General features: G+C 39.4%; 1 protein-coding gene across 3 annotated transcripts in view; it reads right to left on the bottom strand.

Annotated features, from left to right (window-relative positions):
* The window catches only part of LOC124264939 (sodium- and chloride-dependent glycine transporter 1-like), a 56276-nt gene that overhangs the window by 5953 nt on the left and 24917 nt on the right, over positions 1 to 25406 (bottom strand). The window contains exons 2-10 of one of the 3 annotated variants that reach the window (XM_046699718.1): positions 24189 to 24259; positions 14155 to 14318; positions 9569 to 9700; positions 8562 to 8841; positions 7615 to 7747; positions 3507 to 3641; positions 1433 to 1536; positions 818 to 942; positions 165 to 277 (exon numbers count right to left, since the gene is read on the bottom strand). In XM_046699718.1, the coding sequence (XP_046555674.1) occupies positions 165 to 277; positions 818 to 942; positions 1433 to 1536; positions 3507 to 3641; positions 7615 to 7747; positions 8562 to 8841; positions 9569 to 9700; positions 14155 to 14269 (1137 nt within the window). In that variant the 5' untranslated portion in view covers positions 14270 to 14318; positions 24189 to 24259. Of the gene's footprint in view, positions 1 to 164; positions 278 to 817; positions 943 to 1432; positions 1537 to 3506; positions 3642 to 7614; positions 7748 to 8561; positions 8842 to 9568; positions 9701 to 14154; positions 14319 to 18453; positions 18531 to 24188; positions 24260 to 25406 lie in introns of those variants that run through there. The other 2 variants (XM_046699719.1, XM_046699720.1) reach the window with 2 other exon arrangements.

The following is a 25406-nucleotide window of genomic DNA, read 5'->3' as shown; positions in this document are numbered from 1 at the left end:
TTGTACCCATGTGGTCAGAGGCCAGACGTCAACAGAGGTAGAAGTGCTACCCAGTTTGTTCAACATCTTGTGTGTCAAAAACATTATTACTCGTTTTTAAGAAACGTGATGTATTGTTACCCAATTATATACTCATTAACACCATTTCTTCTTTTATATTTTACCTGACAATCTATTTCCAGCGTCATCAGCATGATGAATGTCAAGGTTGACCATAACTGTGGCAGGGGCAGATAAGTCAGGACTTGTGGATACACAATAAAAGCAAGGTTGAACCCTGAAAGAGACAATGACCAGGATATAATTGATGACGCCCCACCAAACATATCCTTATTGCTTGGGTGCCTTATCACAGGCAGAAATACACTGGATAACACGTAACGGGTCTATGCAACGAACGAATTTCCATCTGCACACGACACCAATGTTATAACTAACGGACAGGTATGCTGCATAAACATGGTGTCTCCCTTTCTCGCCCCCCCCCCCCCTCTGTCTCTCTCTCTGTCTCTCTCTGTCTCTTTCTCTCTCTCTCTCTTTCTCTCTCTGTCGACTAACGCGATCGGGTGGTCAGGCTCATTGGCCTGGTTGACACATGTCATCGGTTCCCAATTGCGCAGATCGATGCTCATGATGTTTATCACTGGTTTGTCTGGTCCAGACGCGATTATTTACAGACCGCCGCCATATAGCTGGAATATTGCTGAGTGTGGCGTAAAACTAAACTCACTCACTCATTCTTTCTCTCTCTCTCTCTCTCTTTCTCTCTCTCTACCTCTCTCTCTCTCTCTCGCTGTATCTAAAGGGGTTAACTAACCTGATGATGCAAAAGCCTCCACTGTCACACCGCGTTGGTAGGCCACGTGACCGATGATTGAAAAGAAGGAAAATCCCACCAAAATAGTAACAAGCAAATCCACGATACAAACACAAACTGCGTCTCTACAATGGAAATGAATAATTATTGACATTGTTATATAACTGGATGTAGGTAATTGGAAAGAATATTGTGAATGTGCGGCAGGTTTATGGCGTCACATATGTATGTGGCAGTTATCAATGAAGGTGTGTTCGTTTGTTGTTTAACGCCGCACTCAGCAATATTCCAGCCATATGGCGGAGATGTTGCAGTTGCAATTGAATACCACGTGACACATATCACTAAATGTAAAGATGTGATGTACATGTGATGTAGCAGAATATTGATGCTTCTTTTCTTTACAGCTGGGAGCGGTGGGGTAGCCTAGTGGTTAAAGCGTTCGCTCGTCACGTCGAACACCCGGGTTCGATTCCCCACATTGGTACAATGTGTGAAGAACTTTTCTGGTGTCCCCGCCGTGGTATTTCTGGAATATTGCAAAAGCGGCGTAAAACAAAACTCACTCACTGACTCTTTACAGTTGTGTTCCTCTGTGGTAGAATAAGCACCTACCTTAAACAGTTATTGTTGATCTTGTTGTATCTCGACATGGTTATATTAAATCCCATGCCCACATTCAAGGAAAATAATGCATAACTGCATGCCTCCACCCATATCTGGGGAAAAGAAATATGACAGCTAAAGAGACCCAGTCAGCATTTGACTATAAAATTATCGATTGATTGGGTTTTTCAAATTGATTTTTAACATCTTTAAGATTAGTATTAAAATTATTCCATGAATCTTAATAGGTTCTTTTGACAGGTGTAGGGTTTTTCCCTGTTAATGTTTCTTTGAAAACATTAATAAGTTTTGTCAAGCTTAACTCTAAGCCGTCTAATGTAAAGTTAGTATCGCATACTGAAATATACGGCTACTGTAATATACTCCATTCAAGTCTATTCCTTAAATCATTTTGTTTAGCTTTATCAAGATTGACAATAGTTTTGCACAGATAATGAAAAGATAAGGAGAGAGTCTATCCCCTTTCTGCTACCTCTGCCAAGGTAATAATAGCACTAAAGCTATTTTGATTTTACCCATATTTTGGGGTAAAAATTCTGTTTCTTCAGCAAAACCTTTCCATTCAAAGGCATTTTCAAAGTCGACAGTCACTAAACTGCCAGGTATTTGATTGACCTCATAGTAATTAATTACATCACAGAGAAATCTTGTATTTTCGCCAATGAGGCGATGCTTTAAAAAACCGGTTTGCGATTTTATAATCCATAATAAGTTTGCTGTATGTTTTAATGGTATCGGCAATCGTGGCCTTCTTTGAGTATACAGATAATTATACACTGTCTCTGAAATTCATTGTCGTATTTCACACATTTTTGCATAATGTAGCCACTTAAAACAAGCCGTATCTTGTAATAACACGTATTGGCAAGTTATTACACATTTTTGCATAATGAAGCCACTTAAAACAAGCCGTATCTTGTAATAACACGTATTGGCAAGTTATTACACATTTGTGCATAAAGTAGCCACTTAAAACAAGCCGTATCTTTTAATAACACGTATTGGCAAGTTATTACACATCTGTGTATAATGTAGCCACTTAAACAGGCTGTATCTTGTAATAACACGTATTGGCAAGTTATTACACATTTGTGTATAATGTAGCCACTTAAAACAAGCCGTAACTTTTAATAACACGTATTGGCAAGTTATTACACATCTGTGTATAATGTAGCCACTTAAACAGGCCGTATCTTGCAATAACACGTATTAGCAAGTTATTACACATTTGTGTATAATATAGCCACTTAAACAGGCTGTATCTTGTAATAACACGTATTGGCAAGTTATTACACATTTTTGCCTAATGTAGCCACTTAAACAGGCTGTATCTTGTAATAACACGTATTGGCAAGTATTACACATTTGTGTTTGTGTATAATGTAGCCACTTAAAACAAGCCGTATCTTGTAATAACACGTATTGGCAAGTTATTACACATTTTTGCCTAATGTAGCCACTTAAACAGGCTGTATCTTGTAATAACACGTATTGGCAAGTTATTACACATTTGTGTATAATGTAGCCACTTAAAACAAGCCGTATCTTGTAATAACACGTATTGGCAAGTTATTACACATTTTTGCATAATGTAGCCACTTAAACAGGCTGTATCTTGTAATAACAAGTATTGGCAAGTTATTACACATTTTTGCATAATGTAGCCATTTAAACAGGTCGTATCTTGTAATAACACGTATTGGCAAGTTATTACACATTTTGGTATTATGTAGCCACTTAAAACACAGGTATTGGCAAGCTATTACAGATTTGTGTATAATGTAGCCACTTAAAACAAGCCCTGTCTTGTTTTGACCAATATATTCTTCAGTTTACATTCTCGACTTGTATATCGCGTTGCCTGTCACACATACCGAGTTCTCGCTGAAACAATTAATGTAGTGATGCTTTAATATAAGGGCCCTGTCAGATGGATGTAGACGTGTGTTATTTAATTACTCCAACATAAATGACCATTGTTTAGCTTCGATAGGACACATTATCTGACTACACATGTTACATGTAGAACTTTGGATGACAGAGGCAACAGAGCTGGACCTACCCCTGGTTCTCTAAGTTTATCGAAGTTGGGTTTGATGAAGTAATGCATTCCTTCAGCGGATCCTGGTAGTAGACATCCCCTGATGAGGAAGACGACGATGAGGACCAACGGAACGCCCACCGTGACGTATACAAGCTGTGAAAAGCAGAAATGTCACCTTACGACTTCCTTGGAGCCTAAGATCAGTGGCTTGACACAATACAAAAATTAGATAAATCTACGCCTCATCAAATCAGACATATTATACATATATGACATACAAAAGTTGAAGTTTGTACAAACATGTTTGCCCTGTGTCTAAGTATGTTATAATGTGTAGAGTAAAGATCTTTGAATCAAGGCTAGGCTATGTTATGTTTATTCAGTAAAGGAGGCCACCAGGCCCTTTACACACATACGTGTCAGAAGGATTAAAAAAAAGTGACGGAATGGACATAGAGGTATAATTGTAAAGAGATGTGAACACTAGATCAGCAGGGTGCAAAATGTTTCATACGTTTTCTTCATAGCTAAAAATATATATTTAGCAAAGTTGTTTATAACAGTAAACTTATGAGACGTAAACAGTAGGGCTAGCCTGTTTTCAGAAGGGTATACATGATAAAAACGTGGTATGAGAGATGCTCTCAGATCCTGATAGAATGGACATTCAAGGCAAAAATGGTATTCAGATTCGATCATAGGAATAAAACACACTGTGTTGGGAAATTAGATGAATGTTAGGCAAAATTGATAGTCTCTAAATTTCATTTGGAACCGAACGCGTAGCGTGAGGTTTCAAATGATTAATTTAGAGACTATCAATTCTGCCTAACATTCATCTAAATTTCCCACACAATGCGTTTATATCCATTCTACCATAACCGATTTCAAATCGAACTCCTTCCTTCTGCGGAAGACACTGCGAAATCCGGTATGGTGCGAGAGGCGAATTGAACTCGTCTGTGAAGGGAGTGGAAGGTGCCGTTCGTATTTATTTAAACATTGCAACATATATAATATTCTGTCCAAAGAAAACTAACTACTGTTTATTCAATGCAATAATGTAATACCTAAGAGCTTGGTTTATATAAACCCAACTCCACACGACCGAAACCAGCCTATTGTTTTGCGTGCCGTGTTACTCTAACCCCCTGGCCACACTATTATGGAATCGTCTGATCTACTTATTTTTCTTGGAAGTGCAGTCTGTAGTTGTTGACAGTTACGCAACAGTTCGGTATGGCGGACAGCCAGTGTTTACATTTTGAGTGACAGTGGAAAATACTTGACTGACTGTCGAATCTGAACCCTGCAGAATCGAAGACTAGATCCTTTTCTGATCGACCTACGACCTGTAAAATTCAAAGATTTGTATGACCAGCGAGTGTGGATCATGATTTCACTTACATAGGCTGTAGGTGCCTCCACCCCGGCATGCGACAAAAGAGTGACAGTGCTGCTTTGTATGTGACTAACTTGGGAGTCCTTGGAACATTGTTTTCATCATTTGGGACTGGAATGTGGCCAAACTTTTTTCAAAGTGTACGAACATAGATCACCAGCAGTGACAGCCTTGTGGGGAAGCTGGCAGAGCGCAGAATTCTGGTGGTTCAATTTTTTACATGTATTTTGTTAACGATGCAACGGGACATGATGGAGTGTGAGTAGCATAGATTTTGTGTTTCGCCTGACCGTTATCTTGCGAATTTCCCATTCTTATGATTCTAAACGGAAACAAATATACCATTTACCAGGTAGGTAAATGTTCAGTAAGGATTTTCTGCACATTTTGTATAGATAGGGATGAAATTTACAAGGCTTTCTGATTTACATGTTAGATATTGTTTGTTTATGTTTGGGGCTGTGTATTGTAATTGAGTTTGAATATTTTTATTATGGAAGGTTATATGATAGTGAGGTTCCCTAATCATTGTGGAGGAAAAATCATATAATCATTGTATTTTTCGAGTTTTAATAAATGTTTCATCAGCATTTCCATCACGTCTGTTGTGTTGATATTAGCCATGTTGATGGCGAAGCTGGTGCGGCAGTGTTGTATACGTGCGCAGTGAAGCGGTCATGAAATCAGTCGAATTTTCAATCCAAAATTGATAGCGTCTAATTGTATTGATTGACCAATCAAAATCGAGCATTTCACGTAGCCATGGTAGAATTAGGAGATAAACGTACTGTGTTGGGAAATTAGATGAATGTTAGGCAGAATTGATAATCTCTAAATTTCATTTGGAACCGAACGCGTAGCGTGAGGTTTCAAATGATTAATTTAGAGACTATTAATTCTGCCTAACATTCATCTAAATTTCCCACACAATGCGTTTATATCCATTCTACCATAACCGATTTCAAATCGAACTCCTTCCTTCTGCGGAAGACACTGCGAAATCCGGCATGGTGCGAGAAGGCGAATTGAACTCGTCTGTGAAGGGAGTGGAAGGTGCCGTTCGTATTTATTTAAACATTGCAACATATATAATATTCTGTCCAAAAGAAAACTAACTACTGTTTATTCAATACAATAATGTAACACCTAAGAGCTTGGTTTTTATAATCATAACTCCACACGACCGAAACCAGCCTATTGTTTTGTGTGCACTATAATGGAATCGTCTGACCTACTTATTTTCTTGGAAGTAGACAGTTACGCAACAGTTTGAAATGGCGGACGAGCCAGTGTTTACATTTTGCGAAAGGTTGAAATTCGAAGTGACAGTGGAAACTACTTGACTGACTGTCGAACCTGAACCCTGCAGAATCGAAGAATACATCCTTTTCTGACCGACCTATGACCTGTAACTCATCAAAGACTGTTGATTTTTATTACCGGCGAGTGTCGATCATGATTTCACGTACCTGCCTCCACCCCGGCATGCGACAAAAGAGTGACAGTGCTGCTTTGTGTACATGCGAATAACTTGGGAGTCCTTGGAACATTGTTTTCATCATTTGGGACTGGATTGTGGCCAAACTTTTTTCAAAGTGTACGAACATAGATCACCAGCAGTGACAGCCTTGCGGGAAAGGTGGCAGAGAGCGGAATTCTGGTGGTTCAATTTTTGACATTTTGAACGATGCAACGGGTCATGATGGAGTATGAGTGGCGTTCGGCTTCAAATGAAATTTAGAGACTATCAATTCGGTCTAACATTCATCTAATTTCAAAACACAGTACGTTTATCTCCTAATTATTAACACTGAGTCGATTGGAAAGCATTGCCATTCGGTTACAGTTTCTTGGATGGTTTTGGGGAGCTTGTACTGACTTACAAAACTATCTTGATAATTTCAACTCATTTAAAACTTGATGAGGTGGATTTCTGTGCAAATCACAACAAATGATTTGTATTTCTGCGAAGCGAAAATATACGGAAGCGTAGTAGTGCCAAAACATTTGGTCTCACTCTCTCCAAAGTAGGGCCTAAGACATAGTTTCGCCTACGTAGGAGTATTAAGTCCTACGTAGGACATAGTATCTAATCCGTAGGAGATAATAAGACTAAAAATCACTGTGGCCCTACTACGCTTCCGCATGAATACCAGCGTGATTTTATTATCAAAGTAACTACAAATGACCTGCCTTTGCATGTGTTTGTGACGAGAATCGCCGGATAAGCAGGGCAGCTTACTGTGTCGGGGAAGTTGGTTACATCCCTATTTGATAGTGATTCCTACACATGGTAAAGTACAGTTGGCTTTTAATGATATTTCTTAAGAATATGTAAAGAGTGAGTGAGTTTACTGTTACGCCGCACTCAGCAATATTCCAGCTATATGGAGGCTCTCTGAAAATAATCGAGAATAATAATCCAGAGATTGACATGGGCATCAATCTACGTTATTGGGATGCGGTGACATGTGTCAACCAAGTCAGCGAGCCTGACCACCCGATCCCGTTAGTCGCCTCTTACGACAAGCATAGGTTACTGAAGATCAATTCTAACCCGGATCGTCACGGGTCGAAAATGTATGGGAGTCATTCCCAAAACGTACAAGAATCTGTACTTTACTGAGAAAGTGTAATCCCAACTATAAAACGGGTCACATTTGAACACCCTCCAATGTTTCATTGTGTATTCAATACGGGTTGGGTTTCGTCCCTTCTGTTTACCTTTCCAGTCACCCTGATTCCTCGACACTGGCATACAAACACAATCAAGTATGTGATGGCCAGACACAGGACCAGAGGCCACCTGACGCCACCCATGTCTTCTAAACCATCAGTCAACTGTAACACCTGCAATCTGAGAGTACACCACTGTCAGTGAGTGAGTAAGTAAGTGAGTGAATGAGTGAGTGAGTGAGTGAGTGAGTGGTTGTGGGTGTGGGTGTGGGTGACTGGGTGGGTGAGTGTTGGTGTCGGTGTGTGTAGGCAGATGGATGCGTGGATAAGTGAAATGGATGCGTGGATATGTGAAATGGATGCGTGGATAAGTGAAATGGATGCGTGGATAAGTGAAACAGTATTGGAATGTGGGCCCCCACCCTACCCCCACCCCCACCCCACCCCACCCCCTATCGCTATGTCTAATCTCACTAGCTACAGCTGCAGAGCTACATGCTTTTTTACAATTAAGCTACAAAAATATTTCCCTTCTCAATCTTTACATCACTCACTCTTCTCACACTCACTCTCTTCTCACACTCTCTCCATCCTCTCAACTACAGCTGTGAAACGACCTATTCTACATATATATTTATTTATCATCCAAAACTGTGTTCCACAGGAGATATCGCTTGTGTGAGATATCGTCTTGACAGTAGATTTTATACAATGCCCTGACAATGCTATGACGTCATCAACTTGATGACGTCGCAATGCTATGACATCAACACTCGTTGATAAAGGGAAAAATATCCTCGGCAAGCCTCGGATATTTGTAACTTTATCAACTCGTGTTGATATAATTGATATCAGTAGACCCTTGGGTGGGGTTCTCTATATATTCTTTGTTTGTAAGACGATTTGGTGTTTTTTCAACTTTTTCTGGCACAAGTATTTTTGTAAACATTTCCTGGATCAATTTTTTTCCCTATGAGTCCAGATTCGTGACATACCTCCAGAATTCCTCTGCCGCTGTCCTACAAGAATGCGCTCCGTCGGTGAGGTTTACAGGATGGCTATAGGCAGTGCAGTTTCTTACTTCCGAGTGGTTCGCGTAAGACACGTTGATGCCGCTGTCGGATACACAGGAGGGGGTGTTCCAGTCGTTGTTGCAGTGGGCCCAAGGCAGGGTGGAGAAAAAGGAGTTGTAGAAGAAGTAGGCAAACCAGGAAAATATGGCGTTGTAAAGTGTAAAGACGATCCATAGTAGAACCAAGATACCAACACCAATTCCTGAAGAAAAAATACGCAAGGTTACCCCATTAACATATATATATATGCCACTCAAGAGATGTTAAGGAACATCCGATTCTTTTACCTTATTATAGTTAATCGGTCGTACAAATAGGGTGTTCTTAACTTCTTTTGAGTAGTATCCTTCACTACCACACGAGCGTGTTTGCAAGTTAATTAAAACGCTAATACAAGTCAAGATTAATCAACCTTTAGTCTGAGGTGTTTGAACATCTGGTCACAAAGAACGTTCGATTCTCTCATGACAGTTTGATTGTCAGGTCACGGCAGATTAACTGTCCAATGCAAGTTAGGTGTTCCGTAACTTTCTCTGAGCTGTATACATTAGCAATTCCATTTGTATGTAAGAAAATTGAAAATCTTATGAAAACTATTGTGGAATTGTGTTTGAAGATCATGCACATCTGATCACATTTGCACGTCAGTATGATTGAATTTTATGTATGTGTGAGTGAGTTTAGTTTTACGCCGCACTCAGCAATATTCAAGCTATGTGGCTGTTTTCAGGTACGAGAAAACTACAGAAAAAGTGAAGAATAATTAAAATGTTTTTGTAAATCTCGATTGAACGCAATACATACTTCAGAAACAATTCCGAAATGTGTTGCAACCAAAGGATGTCGAAACTTTTAGCCTCCAAACCAAAGGATGTTGAAACTTGTATCCTCAAAACCAAAGGATGTTGAAACTTTTAGCCTCCAATTACCTTTGAAAGGTGGACACACATTCCAGACGTTGACTGGTCCACTCTGAGAGAACTGACCAATGACCATGTCCAGGAAGACACAGGGGATGACGGCGATTATGGTGAATAGGGCGAATGGTATCAGAAATGCTCCTAGATGATAAGATCATATACAGTGGTGGATATTATATTTCTAAAAACAACCTCTCACATAATATTTTCGATATTCCTTACTTCTTGTATTGTTTGCTGTTTAACGCCGCGCTTTATGACGGTAGTCTATCAATAATCGAGTCTAAACCAGACAATCCAGTCATCAACAACTATAGTCCGTTTGGCTCAAGATCGGACCGATGAATTGCAATCTAACTCGAAAACTAATCAACACATAATACTTAATGAACGCCGATCATAACAAAAACATCATACCAACTCTGTGAGGTTTTTGCAGAATTTTTGTCCCCAAAATAAAAAAGTTGTTTAACAATCTATCATTAAAAAATTGACACAGTTCACTTTTTGTTACGAGGGAGGAGTGCAGAGAAAGGGACAGCCAGGTGTTCGAGAACGGATGGAGACGGCACAGCACAGGTTAATGAATAAATAACTTTGTCTGTGAACGTGCTTCTCGAACACCTGGCTGTCCCTTTCTGTATGGCACAGTCTCAAAGCATTTATGTATGATGTTTCGATTATGATCAGCGTTTCATTGAGTATTTTATGTTTATTAGTTTTCGAGTTAGATTGCAATTCATCGGTCCGCTTTTGAGCCAAACGGATTATACACAGTTGTGATACGATGACATGTCAACCAAGTTTAAGAGCCTGACCACCCCTATAGTCGCCTCTTACGACAAACGTGGGTTGCTGAAGACCAATTCAAACCCGGATCTCCTGATTACTAATTAATAGGACCAGGATTGAATGAAATTCAATCGTAAACGCACAGTAAAGCATGTTAATATATGCTATAATTATGTACAAGGAAATTGACAAAACATGGGCGCAATAATATCAAATGATATATAAGTTTGATATTCGTTTGATCAGCATTAGTATCGTGATCCATGTGTTATATATGCATTGAGACTGTGATATACATAAATACTTTGAGAGTGTGACATACATATGTGTTTTGAGACTGTAATGAACATGGATGCTTTGAGACTGTGACATACATAAATGCTTGAGACTGCGATATGTGTAAATGCTTTGAGAATGTAATACACATAAATGGTTTGAGACTAAGACATACATAAATACGTTGAGACAGGGACATACACAAATACTTTGAGACTGTGATATGCTTAAATACTCTGAGAGTGTGACATACATATGTGTTTTGAGAGTGTGACATACATAAATGTTTTAAGACTGTAATACACATTAATGCTTTGAGACTGTGACATACATAAATGGTTTGAGACTGTGATGTACAAAAATACTTTGAGACTGTGACATACATAAATGCTTTGAGACTGTGATGTACATAAATGCTTTGAGACTGTGATATACATAAATACTTTGAGACTGTGACATACATAAATACTCTGAGAGTGTGATATACAAAAATACTTTGAGACTGTGACATACATAAATGCTTTGAGATTGTGACATACATAAATGCTTTGAGATTGTGATATACATAAATACTTTGAGATTGTGATATACATAAATACTTTGAGACTGTGACATACATAAATACTCTGAGAGTGTGATATACATAAATACTTTGAGACTGTGACATACATAAATGCTTTGAGATTGTGATATACATAAATACTTTGAGATTGTGATATACATAAATACTTTGAGACTGTGACATACATAAATACTCTGAGAGTGTGATATACATAAATACTTTGAGACTGTGACATACATAAATGCTTTGAGATTGTGATATACATAAATACTTCTGAGAGTGTGATATACAAAAATACTTTGAGACTGTGACATACATAAATGCTTTGAGATTGTGATATACATAAATGCTTTGAGACTTGTGATAAATGCTATACATAATATACTTTTTGAGACTGTGACATACATAAATGCTTTGAGATTGTGATATACATAAATACTTTGAGAGTGTGATATACAAAAATACTTTGAGACTGTGACATACATAAATGCTTTGAGATTGTGATATACATAAATACTTTGAGACTGTGATATACATAAATGCTTTGAGACTGTGATTGTGATATACATAAATGCTTTGAGACTGTGATATACATAAATGCTTTGAGACTGTGATATACATAAATGCTTTGCGATTGTGATATACATAAATACTTTGAGACTGTGATATACAAAAATACTTTGAGACTGTGACATACATAAATACTCTGAGAGTGTGATATACAAAAATACTTTGAGACTGTGATATACATAAATGCTTTGAGATTGTGATATACATAAATACTTTGAGACTGTGATATACAAAAATACTTTGAGACTGTGACATACATAAATGCTTTGAGATTGTGATATACAAAAATACTTTGAGACTGTGACATACATAAATGCTTTGAGATTGTGATATACATAAATACTTTGAGACTGTGATATACAAAAATACTTTGAGACTGTGACATACATAAATACTTTGAGAGTGTGATATACAAAAATACTTTGAGACTGTGATATACATAAATGCTTTGAGATTGTGATATACATAAATACTTTGAGACTGTGATATACAAAAATACTTTGAGATTGTGACATACATAAATGCTTTGAGATTGTGATATACAAAAATACTTTGAGACTGTGACATACATAAATGCTTTGAGATTGTGATATACATAAATACTTTGAGACTGTGATATACAAAAATACTTTGAGACTGTGACATACATAAATGCTTTGAGATTGTGATATACAAAATGCTTTGAGACTGTGACATACATAAATGCTTTGAGATTGTGATATACATAAATACTTTGAGACTGTGATATACAAAAATACTTTGAGACTGTGATATACATAAATGCTTTGAGATTGTGATATACATAAATACTTTGAGACTGTGATATACAAAAATACTTTGAGACTGTGACATACATAAATGCTTTGAGATTGTGATATACAAAAATACTTTGAGACTGTGACATACATAAATGCTTTGAGATTGTGATATACATAAATACTTTGAGACTGTGACATACATAAATGCTTTGAGATTGTGATATACATAAATACTTTGAGACTGTGATATACAAAAATACTTTGAGACTGTGACATACATAAATGCTTTGAGATTGTGATATACATAAATACTTTGAGACTGTGATATACATAAATACTTTGAGACTGTGATATACAAAAATACTTTGAGATTGTGATATACAAAAATACTTTGAGACTGTGACATACATAAATGCTTTGAGATTGTGATATACATAAATACTTTGAGACTGTGATATACAAAAATACTTTGAGACTGTGACATACATAAATGCTTTGAGATTGTGATATACATAAATACTTTGAGACTGTGATATACAAAAATACTTTGAGACTGTGACATACATAAATGCTTTGAGACTGTGATATACAAAAATACTTTGAGACTGTGATACACATAAATGCTTTGAGATTGTGATATACATAAATACTTTGAGACTGTGACATACATAAATGCTTTGAGATTGTGATATACATAAATACTTTGAGACTGTGATATACAAAAATACTTTGAGACTGTGACATACATAAATGCTTTGAGATTGTGATATACATAAATACTTTGACACTGTGATATACATAAATACTTTGAGACTGTGATATACCAAAATACTTTGAGATTGTGATATACAAAAATACTTTGAGACTGTGACATACATAAATGCTTTGAGATTGTGATATACATAAATACTTTGAGACTGTGATATACAAAAATACTTTGAGACTGTGACATACATAAATGCTTTGAGATTGTGATATACATAAATACTTTGAGACTGTGATATAGAAAAATACTTTGAGACTGTGACATACATAAATACTTTGAGACTGACATACAGAAATACTTTGAGACTGTGACATACAAAAATACTTTGAGACTGTGAAATACATAAATGCTTTGAGATTGTGATATACATAATTGCTTTGAGACTGTGATATACTGTGACCCTGAACAAATTTCCATATAGACCGCCCACCCGGTGAATACATTTTTCCAAGGGCCAATCAATACCTTATACCCCGCTACATAAACAATGATGCATCCGCGTCAGTCGGTGCGTGTCACGTCATGACACCCCTTAACCAGTTTGTTTGGAGTTTGACCAGGGTTCGTTGTTATGACTAAAAGATTTTGGTGCATTTCTGTTTGTTCTTATTGATGATAGCTTGAACCATTCGGTAAGATAAATGCGTCATCACATTCGTGGAGGTTTGACTTTGGGAATTATCAGACCCTTGTCCGTCTCGTTGGATAAAACCTAACGCAGGTTTGATAATTCCCAACGTCAAACCTCCGCTGAATGTGATAACTTTTAATGTTTTGAAGCTGTGATGTACATTAACAGTTTTAGACTGTGACATACACAAATGTTTTGAAATTGCGAAAGACATAAAGGCTTTGCGATTGTTAGACATACCTCCACCATTCCGCATACATAAATACGGAAACTTGATAAATGCCCCTGATCCTATACTGGAACCCAGCAGAGTGATGATGTAGTCCAAATGATGCCGCCATTTTTCTCCCGCCATGCCTGTAGAGCCAGTTCCAGTTTAAACTTCGACAGCAAACAATGTTGCACTACAACATTAATGATAGAACGTATTCAAATGATGCCAGTACTTTATTCGACAGCTGTTTATTTGATGTAATTCATGTATATGCGCATTTAAATGGTCTGTATGTAATTGCATGTTCTGTGCAGCAGTTACCGCACTCTACCGCACTTTATTGTTTAATTTTTATTTTTTTTTCCATTATATTAAGTAAGTGTGTGTGTGTGTCTCCATTTTATGCATGTGTTAAAGCATATTACGCGCCGGGGATTAATTCATTTATGATTATGTACATGTATGCCTGTAAATATATAATGGTAATATACTGAGGGAAACAAATAAAGGATCACAAGAAAAAACAAGCATTCGTCTATTATTTTCCAGTTTTCATCACCACAGCGCTATTCAAAGCTGGTGAGGAAAACTGGAAATTAATAAAGTAACACTTGAATTTTCCTGGGATCCTTTATTTGTTTCTTTCAGTATATGATAGGATATTTGTACCGCGCATATCTCCATGCCTAAGCATGCTCAAAGCACACAAAATATAATGCCATTAAGGCAAAGAGTTAGAGTTGGAAGGCTGTCTTGAACATGTGTGTTTTTAGATTGGATCTAAAGGTTTGAAAGTCACAGCAGTCTCTGAGGCTCTGCGGGAGGATGTTCTTAGCCAGTGACCCTGCATGGACAAAGGACCTGCTTACATACTGCACTGTCGTTACTTTTGAGACAACAAGCAGGTTCGGGAGGGCGTGTACACAGTTAGAAGATTAGATAGATAAGAAGGTGCAGTTCCAGTGAGACAGCGGAAAACGAGACTTAAGAGTTTAAACTTGATCCGAAACTCGACTGGGAACCAGTCGAGAGTGTACTGTATAGGAGTATTGTGGCGGGAAGTTAAGTAGGCCTTGAGTCAACAAAGAGCGGTGCCATCAATGGAAAAATGACACAAAATCTGAGACAATGAATGAGCCTGTCATTATCAATCGTATATTCAATCTAAAGACCTTGAGCATGGACTGCATCCAGGGCTGTTTAGATTGGAGAGATGTCTCTTCAAGTACAGAAGTCCATCAGTGAGTCAACAACACTTTATTCGTGATATGTATAACTACATGGTATTATAGCTAAGTGGCATATTGGAAGGCGATCGTCAGCCAACCCAGTCCAGACCAAAACAGAACATTCTCTATTTATCCCTAAGGCCGAGTCCTGGTCATTTGCGGCCGATATTTCTTGTCTTGTTCGCCTGCAGTTTCCCACACCTCATCCTGCTTCAGTGGCCAACCGGCCATTATCTGCAAATGACCGCAAACAGACAGTAGTTAAGCACTCCCCTGACATATCTCACGATTTATCGAGTCCCGATCTTAACCCGTTGGAGCATACCTGGGACACGATTGGTCGTCGTGTGCAACAAAGGGATCCTCCTGTACAGAACCTGTCCCAATTGGAAACTGATTTACACGAGGAATGGTGCAGACGACCCCTTCACAGGATCAGGAGACTGACAGGGTGTATGAGGAGGAGAGTGCTGGCTGCCATGCAGTCACATGGAGGCTACACTCGGTATGGACCCTGAATCCAGTAAGACACGCTTGTGAGCTACTAAGCGGGACTACGCCCAAACGACCCAACATGGTCAAACATAGTCCCCAATCCAAGCTATATATCTCCCCCAAAATGGTCCCCAAACCAATCTATATATGTCCCCGGACCAAGCTATATATGTCCTCAAACCATGGTCCCCAGACCAAGCTATATATGACCCCAAACCATGGTCCCCAGACCAAGCTTTATATACTCTCCCAAAAAAGAAACGCATATAGGAATTTCAACTGTATTTTTATGTTTATTTTGAAACATCTTGTAGGCTTTATGAGTCAATGAAATATAACGAAATTGCACACTGGGAATGCAGACTTATACGTCCTTGGCACCAACTCGAGGAAAGTCAGTTTGAGTGTCAAATGGAGACGTGTGGTGGCGCTGAAGTCAATACCTCGTGTGACCACCGTGGGCATCCAGAACTGCACGGCATCGAACGAATAAGTCTCAGAATCTCGTGTTGCCCAATCGCAGCCCACTCTGCCTGTAGTGTCTGTGCGAGTTGCTGAAGTGTGTGGGGCTGAGGGTTACGGCGTCGCACCCGTCTGTCCAGGGCATCCCACAGATGTTCGATCGGGTTTAAGTCCGGTGATCTTGAGGGCCAGGGGAGCACATTGATGTTGTGGTTCTGGAGGAAGTCTCTAGTGTGACGTGCTGTGTGGGGCCTGGCATTGTCCTGTTGAGACAACTCCCTCTGGCGATCAATGATTGGAAGGAGGTGTGGGCGTAGGATTTCGTCACAGTACCGTTGAGCTGTCAGGTTGCCCTGGATCATCACCAAATGACTTCTTCTACAGCAGGTGAACGCCTCCCACATCATAACACTTCCCCGGCCGAATCTGTCCACCTGGGGAACGCAAGCGTCGGCGAAACGTTCACGTCGACGTCTGTACACCCGCATTCTTCCATCGCATCGTTCCAATAGAAATCGTGATTCACTACTGAACCAGATTCTACGCCAATTTGCTAGGTTCCAGGCCTGAACGTTGGTGCACCATTGAACTCGATGTGGACGATGTTGTTGTCGAAGCACAGGGCCAAAATGAGGTCTTCTGGCACGTAAACCAGCCTCTCTCAAACTGTTCCTGACGGTCTGTGCAGAAAGCCTCCTCAATCCGGGTATTTGTGGAGCGATACTGGTCACCGTAGCTGTTCTATGACGCAAGTGATGTACCCGGATGTAGCGATCCTGCGCCGCAGTGGTTGCTCGAGGTCGCCCACTACGAGGGGCATCTGCGACCGCATTTTGCGGGCGATATCTCTCCCAGAGTCGTGAAATGGTGCTTTGGTGAACATTCATGCGTCGGGCAACTGCACGTTGAGACCGGCGGGCTTCAAGCAAACCAATGGCGATATGACGGTTGGCTTCACCTAGACGTGGCATTTTGCGTTCGTCAACAATATTCCAAATACAGTGAATAATCGACAGACAGCGATCAACCTTTTATACCCATCATTGAGACTATCTGATCCCCAACTTTCACGTGCATTGCATGTGAATTGTGTATTCTGTAACACTACACGCCGAAATTGAAAATCTTGCTGTTAAATACGGGTATTTTACGGATGGTGCGTTTTGTTGTGATGTTTTAAAACATAAACACCAAAGGACTCATAAACAGAGCAAAACCTTTTGTAAAATGAATCACGTGTTAATTCATTGCTACATGAAATTGCTATTTTCATGATGCGTTTTTAAGAGAGTATATGTCCCCGGACCAAGCTATATATGTCCCCAGACCAAGCTATACATGACCCCAAACCATGGTCCCGAGACCAAGCTATATATGTCCCCAAACCATGGGGTGTGCTCTAGGATGACCTAGATTATTATTATTTATTATTATAGGATATTTATATAGTGCACATATCCACGCACTAGTGCATGCTCAAGGCGCTGGATCGGTGGGGTGAACAAGAACAGTGGCATCAAATGTAATGCAACAGAAAGTTGGTGGAATTTACTGAATACATGACGCAGCTTGTCACAACATTTTACCCCTACAATGCCGCCTAGCCCATCTGCCCTTGAGGCTTGTCATTCTGGCAAAACAGTTGCTTGACAGGTCATGTTTTGATCATGATGTGAGAGTTTGAAGTTATCCTGTCAAAATAATGTCGCCGCTCGGTGGTGGAATCGAGAGTGTCGAATATACGATATTAAAAGTTGAATTCCTCGAGAACTGGTGACAACCAATCGTCATTTTTACACATTCCTGATTGTCACTTTGCCCGGTCTCTTATTTGGCTCTTAACTTGCTTGGCTGGAAAATAACGATTACTTAAAATATGTAGCCAAGATGTGGTCCATACAGTTTAACAATAACAAAATATTTGTCCTAAAAGATGCGGTACACAGTGTTAGGGTGGAGGGACTCACTGTTTGGTATCATAGAGGGACCATTGTGATTGTTTCGAGAACAACTTTCTGAAGGATATACTGATTGTTGTTGTTTGCTGAACGAACGAAAGAACGAACAAACAAATAAATAAATAAATAGATAAATGTAATTGATCAAACCTATTGAAAGAAAGCTTTAACGAAGACTTACCTTAAACAGATTTCACTTGCGTGGCTTTGCCCGACATTTGAGCATGAGTGTCCTGGCTATGCACCAGAGCAAAATGACAGTGAAAAGTCATTGCGGAAAATTCCGCACAGCTGAAAACGTGTGGTAAAAAATCTCTTTATTTATATGTTTGTGTTTGGTTTCTGGACCGGTATGTGCAATGACGCCAAGCTCGCAGGATATCATCAAAATATTTTAGGAGGTTTTTCATGACATTGTCAGTACATTTCGTTGTCCAAGTTTTACCATGTTAAGAAAGAGTCAATAACGTTTAGGCAAATTGTAGGTACAAAAAAGTGAGTGCGTGAGTTAGGTTTAACGCCTCTTTGGGCGGTATTCCAGTATTCCAGTATGGTCAGGTTAATGTGGGAGGAATGTCCGAAGTAATGCAGATTTTATACATTCACCTATTTGCTGAGTTCGGGTATGTTGCGGACAAACCTAGAGACATGATCAAGGCGAATCGGGGTTCGAACAAACAACCAACCCTGAAAATCCAGATGGCACCAGCCTCCGATTTCTCGAAACAAACTTTTTACTCAAATTTCAAACTGAGTTCGACAATTTGAAACTCAATTTTAACTCAACTGCATTTTTAAAATAAAAAAGCCCAAAGAACTTAGGTAATCCATCCACCAAATACAAATTGTTTACTATGTTTGAGTTTAATATCGATTTCAGTTTATTCTGGGAAATGCATTTTCCTGCATTGTCTCAAATTTGACTAAAAACTCTAACTGAAGTCAAAACTCAGACTTAAGTTTGTTTCGAGATATCGGGGCCAGTTGTTTGGTAAGCATGCCCCGCTTAATGAAAATTGATAGTGGTTCAGAGAATCCAGTGATCAACAGTATGAGCATGGATCTACGCAATTGGAATGCGATGACATATGTCAACAAGTCACAGTCTGGCCACCCGATCCCGTTAATCGCCTCTTACGACAAGTATGGGACGCTGAAGACCAATTCTAACCCGAATAGGGTCTATGAAAACGCAACTGCAATCTTAAGTTGAGAAAAGAATATGGGAAATTTCGATTTTCTCATTGAGAACATGTAGGTATTATTTAATAATAGGACTGCCAAACAGTGTCTAGTAACATTTACGACCTTGATTATTGAAGAGGTTCTCTTGATAGAAATAAACCCAGCAAAATATGATAATCATGGTCCATTGGCGTTTCCAGGGATGGCGTCAACGTTTCAAAAGTTTAAGCCATAAAGAATATCAGACACAGCTGGTGCCAAATCCACTCTCACAGTCTGTACGTAAATACACCATGTAAAATATCTGTCAGTCCGCCAGTAAATTGCATATACTCGTTTTGTCATTTCTTTGGGCACCAAATACCGCCCATCTTGTTTATCTGTGCATTCATGTAGATTCATATATACTTTGTGATATGGAGATTTCAACCGTAATACCATCAAAGCTAAATTTGAGTTTGATCATATTTGTTTCTCTTGTGTGATGATATTCATTCCTTGCGTTATTGCTTCACACTACTAATTTGTTAGACCAATGATCAGTACATGAACATCAAAACAGGTAACGAAGAAAATAAAGAATCTCGAACGCAACAACATTCTGCATCACCCAGAGAGTCAGAAGAGCTGTTGTCCGGGTGGACAACACAGGCATACTCCTGATCAGCACCAATAAGCCAGAAGGTACCAAGCCAACGGCAACGAGAACAATTTGAAGCCTGACGACAGTGTACTTGAGATGCAAGCCAGACAATTTTATCATACTCCAGTCTTGCCAATTACATTGCTGTCAAAAGGGACAGAAACAAATACTAGTACAAACACATTAAATCATTGGCTTCATCATAAAAAAACAAGATAAAGGTGTTTGGCTGTGTTATGCCTGAGGATGCATGATGGCCTATTCAAAAGAATGTTATAGTTGTCATTTTCCCATATTCTGGGTAGTCAAGCATGGCGAAGACGGCAAACAAGTTCCTTACATAAACTACATTTCACATTTACATTTCGACGTAAAATACGCAAAAAATTGACGGTTACGAGTGAGAAATTACCGGTCTTGTATAGCAACTCAAATCTTGCCGTTTCACTTGTAGGGCCCGCTGACTTCATCTAAGTGAAGAACGCAACAGGCTTGCTATTATCCTCAATACACTACTTGTAGTGAGTGAGTTTAGTTTTACGCCGCTGTTAACTACCCCACCGCCCCTATCCCATAGAGACAACGCCGACAGCAAGTATTGTGTTTGAACCACCGTCCACTGCTGTCCAAGCAGACCCTATCCCATAGAGACAACGCCGAAAGCAAGTATTGTGTTTGAACCACCGACCACTGCTGTCCAAGCAGATGCTTTCCCATAGAGACAACGCCAACAGCAAGTATTGTGTTTGAACCACCGACCACTACTGTCCAAGCAGACGCTATCCCATAGAGACAACGCCGACAGCAAGTATTGTGTTTGAACCACCGACCACTGCTGTTCAAGCAGACGCTTTCCCATAGAGACAACGCCAACAGCAAGTATTGTGTTTGAACCACCGACCACTGCTGTCCAAGCAGACGCTATCCCATAGAGACAACGCCGACAGCAAGTATTGTATTTGAACCACCGACCACTGCTGTCCAAGCGGACGCTATCCAATAGAGACCATGCCGACAGCAAGTATTGTGTTTGAACCACCGACCACTGCTGTCCAAAAAGACGCTATCCCATAGAGACAACGCCGACAGCAAGTATTGTGTTTGAACCACCGACCACTCCTGTCCAAGCAGACGCTATACCATAGAGACAACGCCGACAGAAAGTATTGTGTTTGAACCACCGACCACTACTGTCCAAGCAGACGCTATCCCATAGAGACAACGCCGACAGCAAGTATTGTGTTTGAACCACCGACCACTGCTGTCCAAGCAGACGCTATCCCATAGAGACAACGCCGACAGCAAGTATTGTGTTTGAACCACCGACCACTGCTGTCCAAGTCCCAAGCAGACAGCAAGTATTGTAAGTTTGAACCTTTCCATTTGGACCCGGTGGAGATCCTGCATTGTGGGAACATTCAGGGGAGGGTTTGGTATTGCTACAAACATCTTACACCAATGTCATATATGATGTAATGGGTTATAATTATGACACTACTCAAAGTTTGAATCTTTGTTTTCCTCGTTCTTTAATTACGGAAATAAATTTATAATTAAGATACTCTTCCTTGGGTGTGTATACGTTATTTGATAATATACTTTTCAAAAAAAGAAAGGGGACATCGTTTTTAATTTACGATTGAAATAATTGGGAGATATATCTTCATCCTGTCTTCATCCCTGTCACGTTCAAATCTCTTAAATTACTCTAAATATAAACCATATTGCCCTAATATCTAGTGTCATACTGAATTGTTGAGTGGTCGTTTTCAGGAGTCATAACCACAAATATTAACTAAATTCTGTGACCATGTGTTAAGACTTTAGTTTATTGTAAATCCCCAAAGGAGTATAGTTCAACTAAACAAGTATGACATATACTTCACATGCAGGGCTCTCACCATTACAAAATGTTAACATGTGTCGAACATAAATTATTTTATCAAACTTGTGGAACATATGTATAGATGACCTAGGTTACCAAGTAAACATCTTCCTGTGATAGAAAGTGCCCGATTAAACTATATAGACAAAGATGATAATGTATCACGAATATTACCTGTGATAACAACGACGATCAAATCATGATATAACTTGAACTCACAACTATGAATTACAAGACGATACGCGGTAGTGACTTTGGTAAGTAAACAACCATTGGTTAATAAGACAAAGGGACAGTAAAATCTAATAGCTCAAACACATTCATTGCTTTTATTATAAAAGACAAGATAAAGATCTTTGGCTGCGTTACTCCTGTAGCTACATGTTGGCCTATTCAAGAGAATTTTATAGATGTCATTTTCTCATATTCTGAGTAGTTAAAATCACAAGCATGGCGAAGACGGCAATAAAGTTCCTTACATAAACTACATTTCATATTTACATTTCGTCTTAAAAATACTCAAAAAATTGACGTCTACGAGTGGGAAATTACCAGTCTTGTATAGCAAACAGAAATCTTGCCGTTTCACTTGTAAGGCCCGCCGACTTCATCCAAGCGAATAACTCAACAGGCTTGCTATTATCCTCAATACACTACTTGTAGTGAGTGCGTTTAGTTTTACGCCGCTTTTAGCTACCCCACCGCCCTTATCCCATAGAGACAACGCCGACAGCAAGTATTGTGTTTGAACCACCGACCACTGCTGTCCAAGCAGACCCTATCCCATAGAGACAACGCCGACAGCAAGTATTGTGTTTGAACCCCCCACCACTGCTGTCCCAGCAGACGCTTTCCCATTTGGACCCGTTGGGGATCCTGTATTGTGGGAACATTCAGGGGCGGGTTTGGTATTACTACAAACATCTTACACCAATGTCATATATGATGTAATGGGTTATAATTATGACACTACTCATATTTTAATCTTTGTTTTCTCGTTCTATTTGGAAATGAATTTATAATTAAGATACTCTTCCATGGGTGTGTACACGTTATTTGATAATATACTCTTCAAAAAGAAAGGGACATCATATTTACTTTACGATTGAAATAATTGGGAGATATATCGGAGTCAATCAATGTTGATATCATAAGAATGAATGTTATGAGAGTGCATCACCACTTGCATTTCTTCATGACCAGAGTTGTTTGTACAGTAATTGCTCTTGAAGGATGATTGGTGTAAGACGTGAAATTTGGTGGGTCACTTATGGTGTGGGGTGGTATCACTATGACTGACCGAACCCCTCTTCATGTTGTGCAAGGAAGGGTCACAGGGTAGTACTACCGGGACAACATACTGACATCCTTTGTTGTCCCATTTGCTGGGCATTACAACACCCGTGCTTACCGTGCACGTGTCGTCAATAATCCCCTCCAGCAAAACAACATCTATCGTTTGCCAGAAATGAGTCCTGATCTTTCTCCCATCGAACACGTCTGGGACATGATAGGGAGACGTGTGCGTCAACGTCAAACTATGTCGACTACGTTGTATGAACTATGCCGTGCGCTTCGGGAAGAATGGAACAGACACTTCCCCCAACTGGACATTGGGACTCTAATTTGGGAGATTCATACGCAGTATGCCTCGTCGTCTGAATGAATGTCTGACCCTTCGTGGTGGAACCACACACTACTGAATGAAAATCGTACACCTGCAAAGTTTACGCCAGTCATAATGAATACCACCCCATATCGTAAGTGACCCACCTCCAAATAGATCGTCTGGTCTCACGTTGATGTTGGCGTGACGTTCATTTCCTCGTCGCCAGACACGATCGCGCATGTCAAGGAAGTCCAAAATGAATGTAGACTCATCCGAGAACATGATGTAACAGCGGTATCACGTCATGATTTGAGAACAGACGAATACTTGTGAGGGTTCAGGGATATATTGTCTTGGATCAGGTGATAAAACCCTTGAAATAAAACATAAACATCTCAAATTACTGGTATACAGCAACATGTACATAGTAAACATATAATTACATTTAATATTTTCTGCACACCACAAGGGTTACTCAACTTAAATATAAATATAAGCTTATCTTACAAATTACAGACATACAGATGAAAATCTGATATGTAACATAACATTTAGAACATAACCCATGCATTTCCTTGACACACAAATACTAACCTCGTCTCAGGGACGCAGGTAATCCACAGTCTACCGGTAAACAACCGGTGGCAAATGAGTGCTTCAAAGACCTAATATAATAAAATAACACAATTAAATACAATCAGGAAAAAGAATGTTGGGGTACATAAAACTCCAGATCTGGTCACATGCTCTAGAAACAATAGCAAATCAATCACTGGCCAAGCCGTGGCTGGACCAGGAGTCTGAAGTAAAATAGAACCCAATGCAGGCTTACATAACTTAACCAAGGGATTAGTAGAGTGCTGTGTTAATTCAAAGGGTTGTTATATTGCTTAACTAAATTATATACTTAGGTTTAAAATACACAATATTTACATTCTGCTACAATGACACGTGACCATCGACGATTCCTCCAGTGTCTACACCATTCCCTTCTTGCAGCCATGTGACGATCAGTCAAGGGTGGCATGCAATTGGGCTGCATGGAGGCGACTCCTGATCGTTTGACCCGTAACTCGAACACCAGTAGTATGATGCAGATTTGCTGCAATTTGATCGGTCCCTACAGTTCGATTTCTTAAAGCCTGGTTCCGAATGAAACGATTTTGTACTCTTGTTGTTGACCTTGGACGACCTGAACGGGGTCCATCGTCATCATTTTGAGTACGTCCTAACGAGATGGTAGCAAGGCAGCCCCGGGGGAACTACCGATAGCTGTGTTTCATTCAGATAAAAACACCTCTCGGCTCACTAAAATATAACAAGTACGACAATACGTTGGATTGTTAGCCTTTCGCCAGACCAACCCCATGCTCACTAAAAAATGATTATTTCCTAAACTATTAGTCCGATTTTCGTTAAATTTTGCGTTGCAGATGGTTACGCTATAGAAAACCGACATTGGGTAAACTCTCGTTGACTTCATTAGATTAATAAAGACTTTATTACAACAAAAAGTTGAACATTTTACCTTTTTTCCGCGACCAACCCCAGGCTCACTTAAAAGCCAATATTTCAGAAACTATTAGACCGATTTTCATCAAATTTTGCATGCAACTCAGTAGTAGTATACACAATAGTGGTACGGGATCAGAGACTTCCCAAGGGCTCAATGTTGGTAATTGAGTCCTTGGGGGGGACACTGTGTATTCTACTCAAGAACAACTTTCTGAACTATATTTTGTTTGTTGGTGTCTCTTATTAGGCTCTTAACTTGCTTCCCTGGAAAATAACGATTACTTAAAATATGTAGCC

The sequence above is a fragment of the Haliotis rubra genome, unplaced genomic scaffold (genome assembly GCF_003918875.1).
Source record: "Haliotis rubra isolate DU_JTF1 unplaced genomic scaffold, ASM391887v1 Scf95, whole genome shotgun sequence".
NCBI classification, from domain to species: domain Eukaryota; kingdom Metazoa; phylum Mollusca; class Gastropoda; order Lepetellida; family Haliotidae; genus Haliotis; species Haliotis rubra.
The sequence above is the reverse complement of the archived record's forward strand: the minus strand, read 5'-3'. Positions and strand labels throughout refer to the sequence as shown.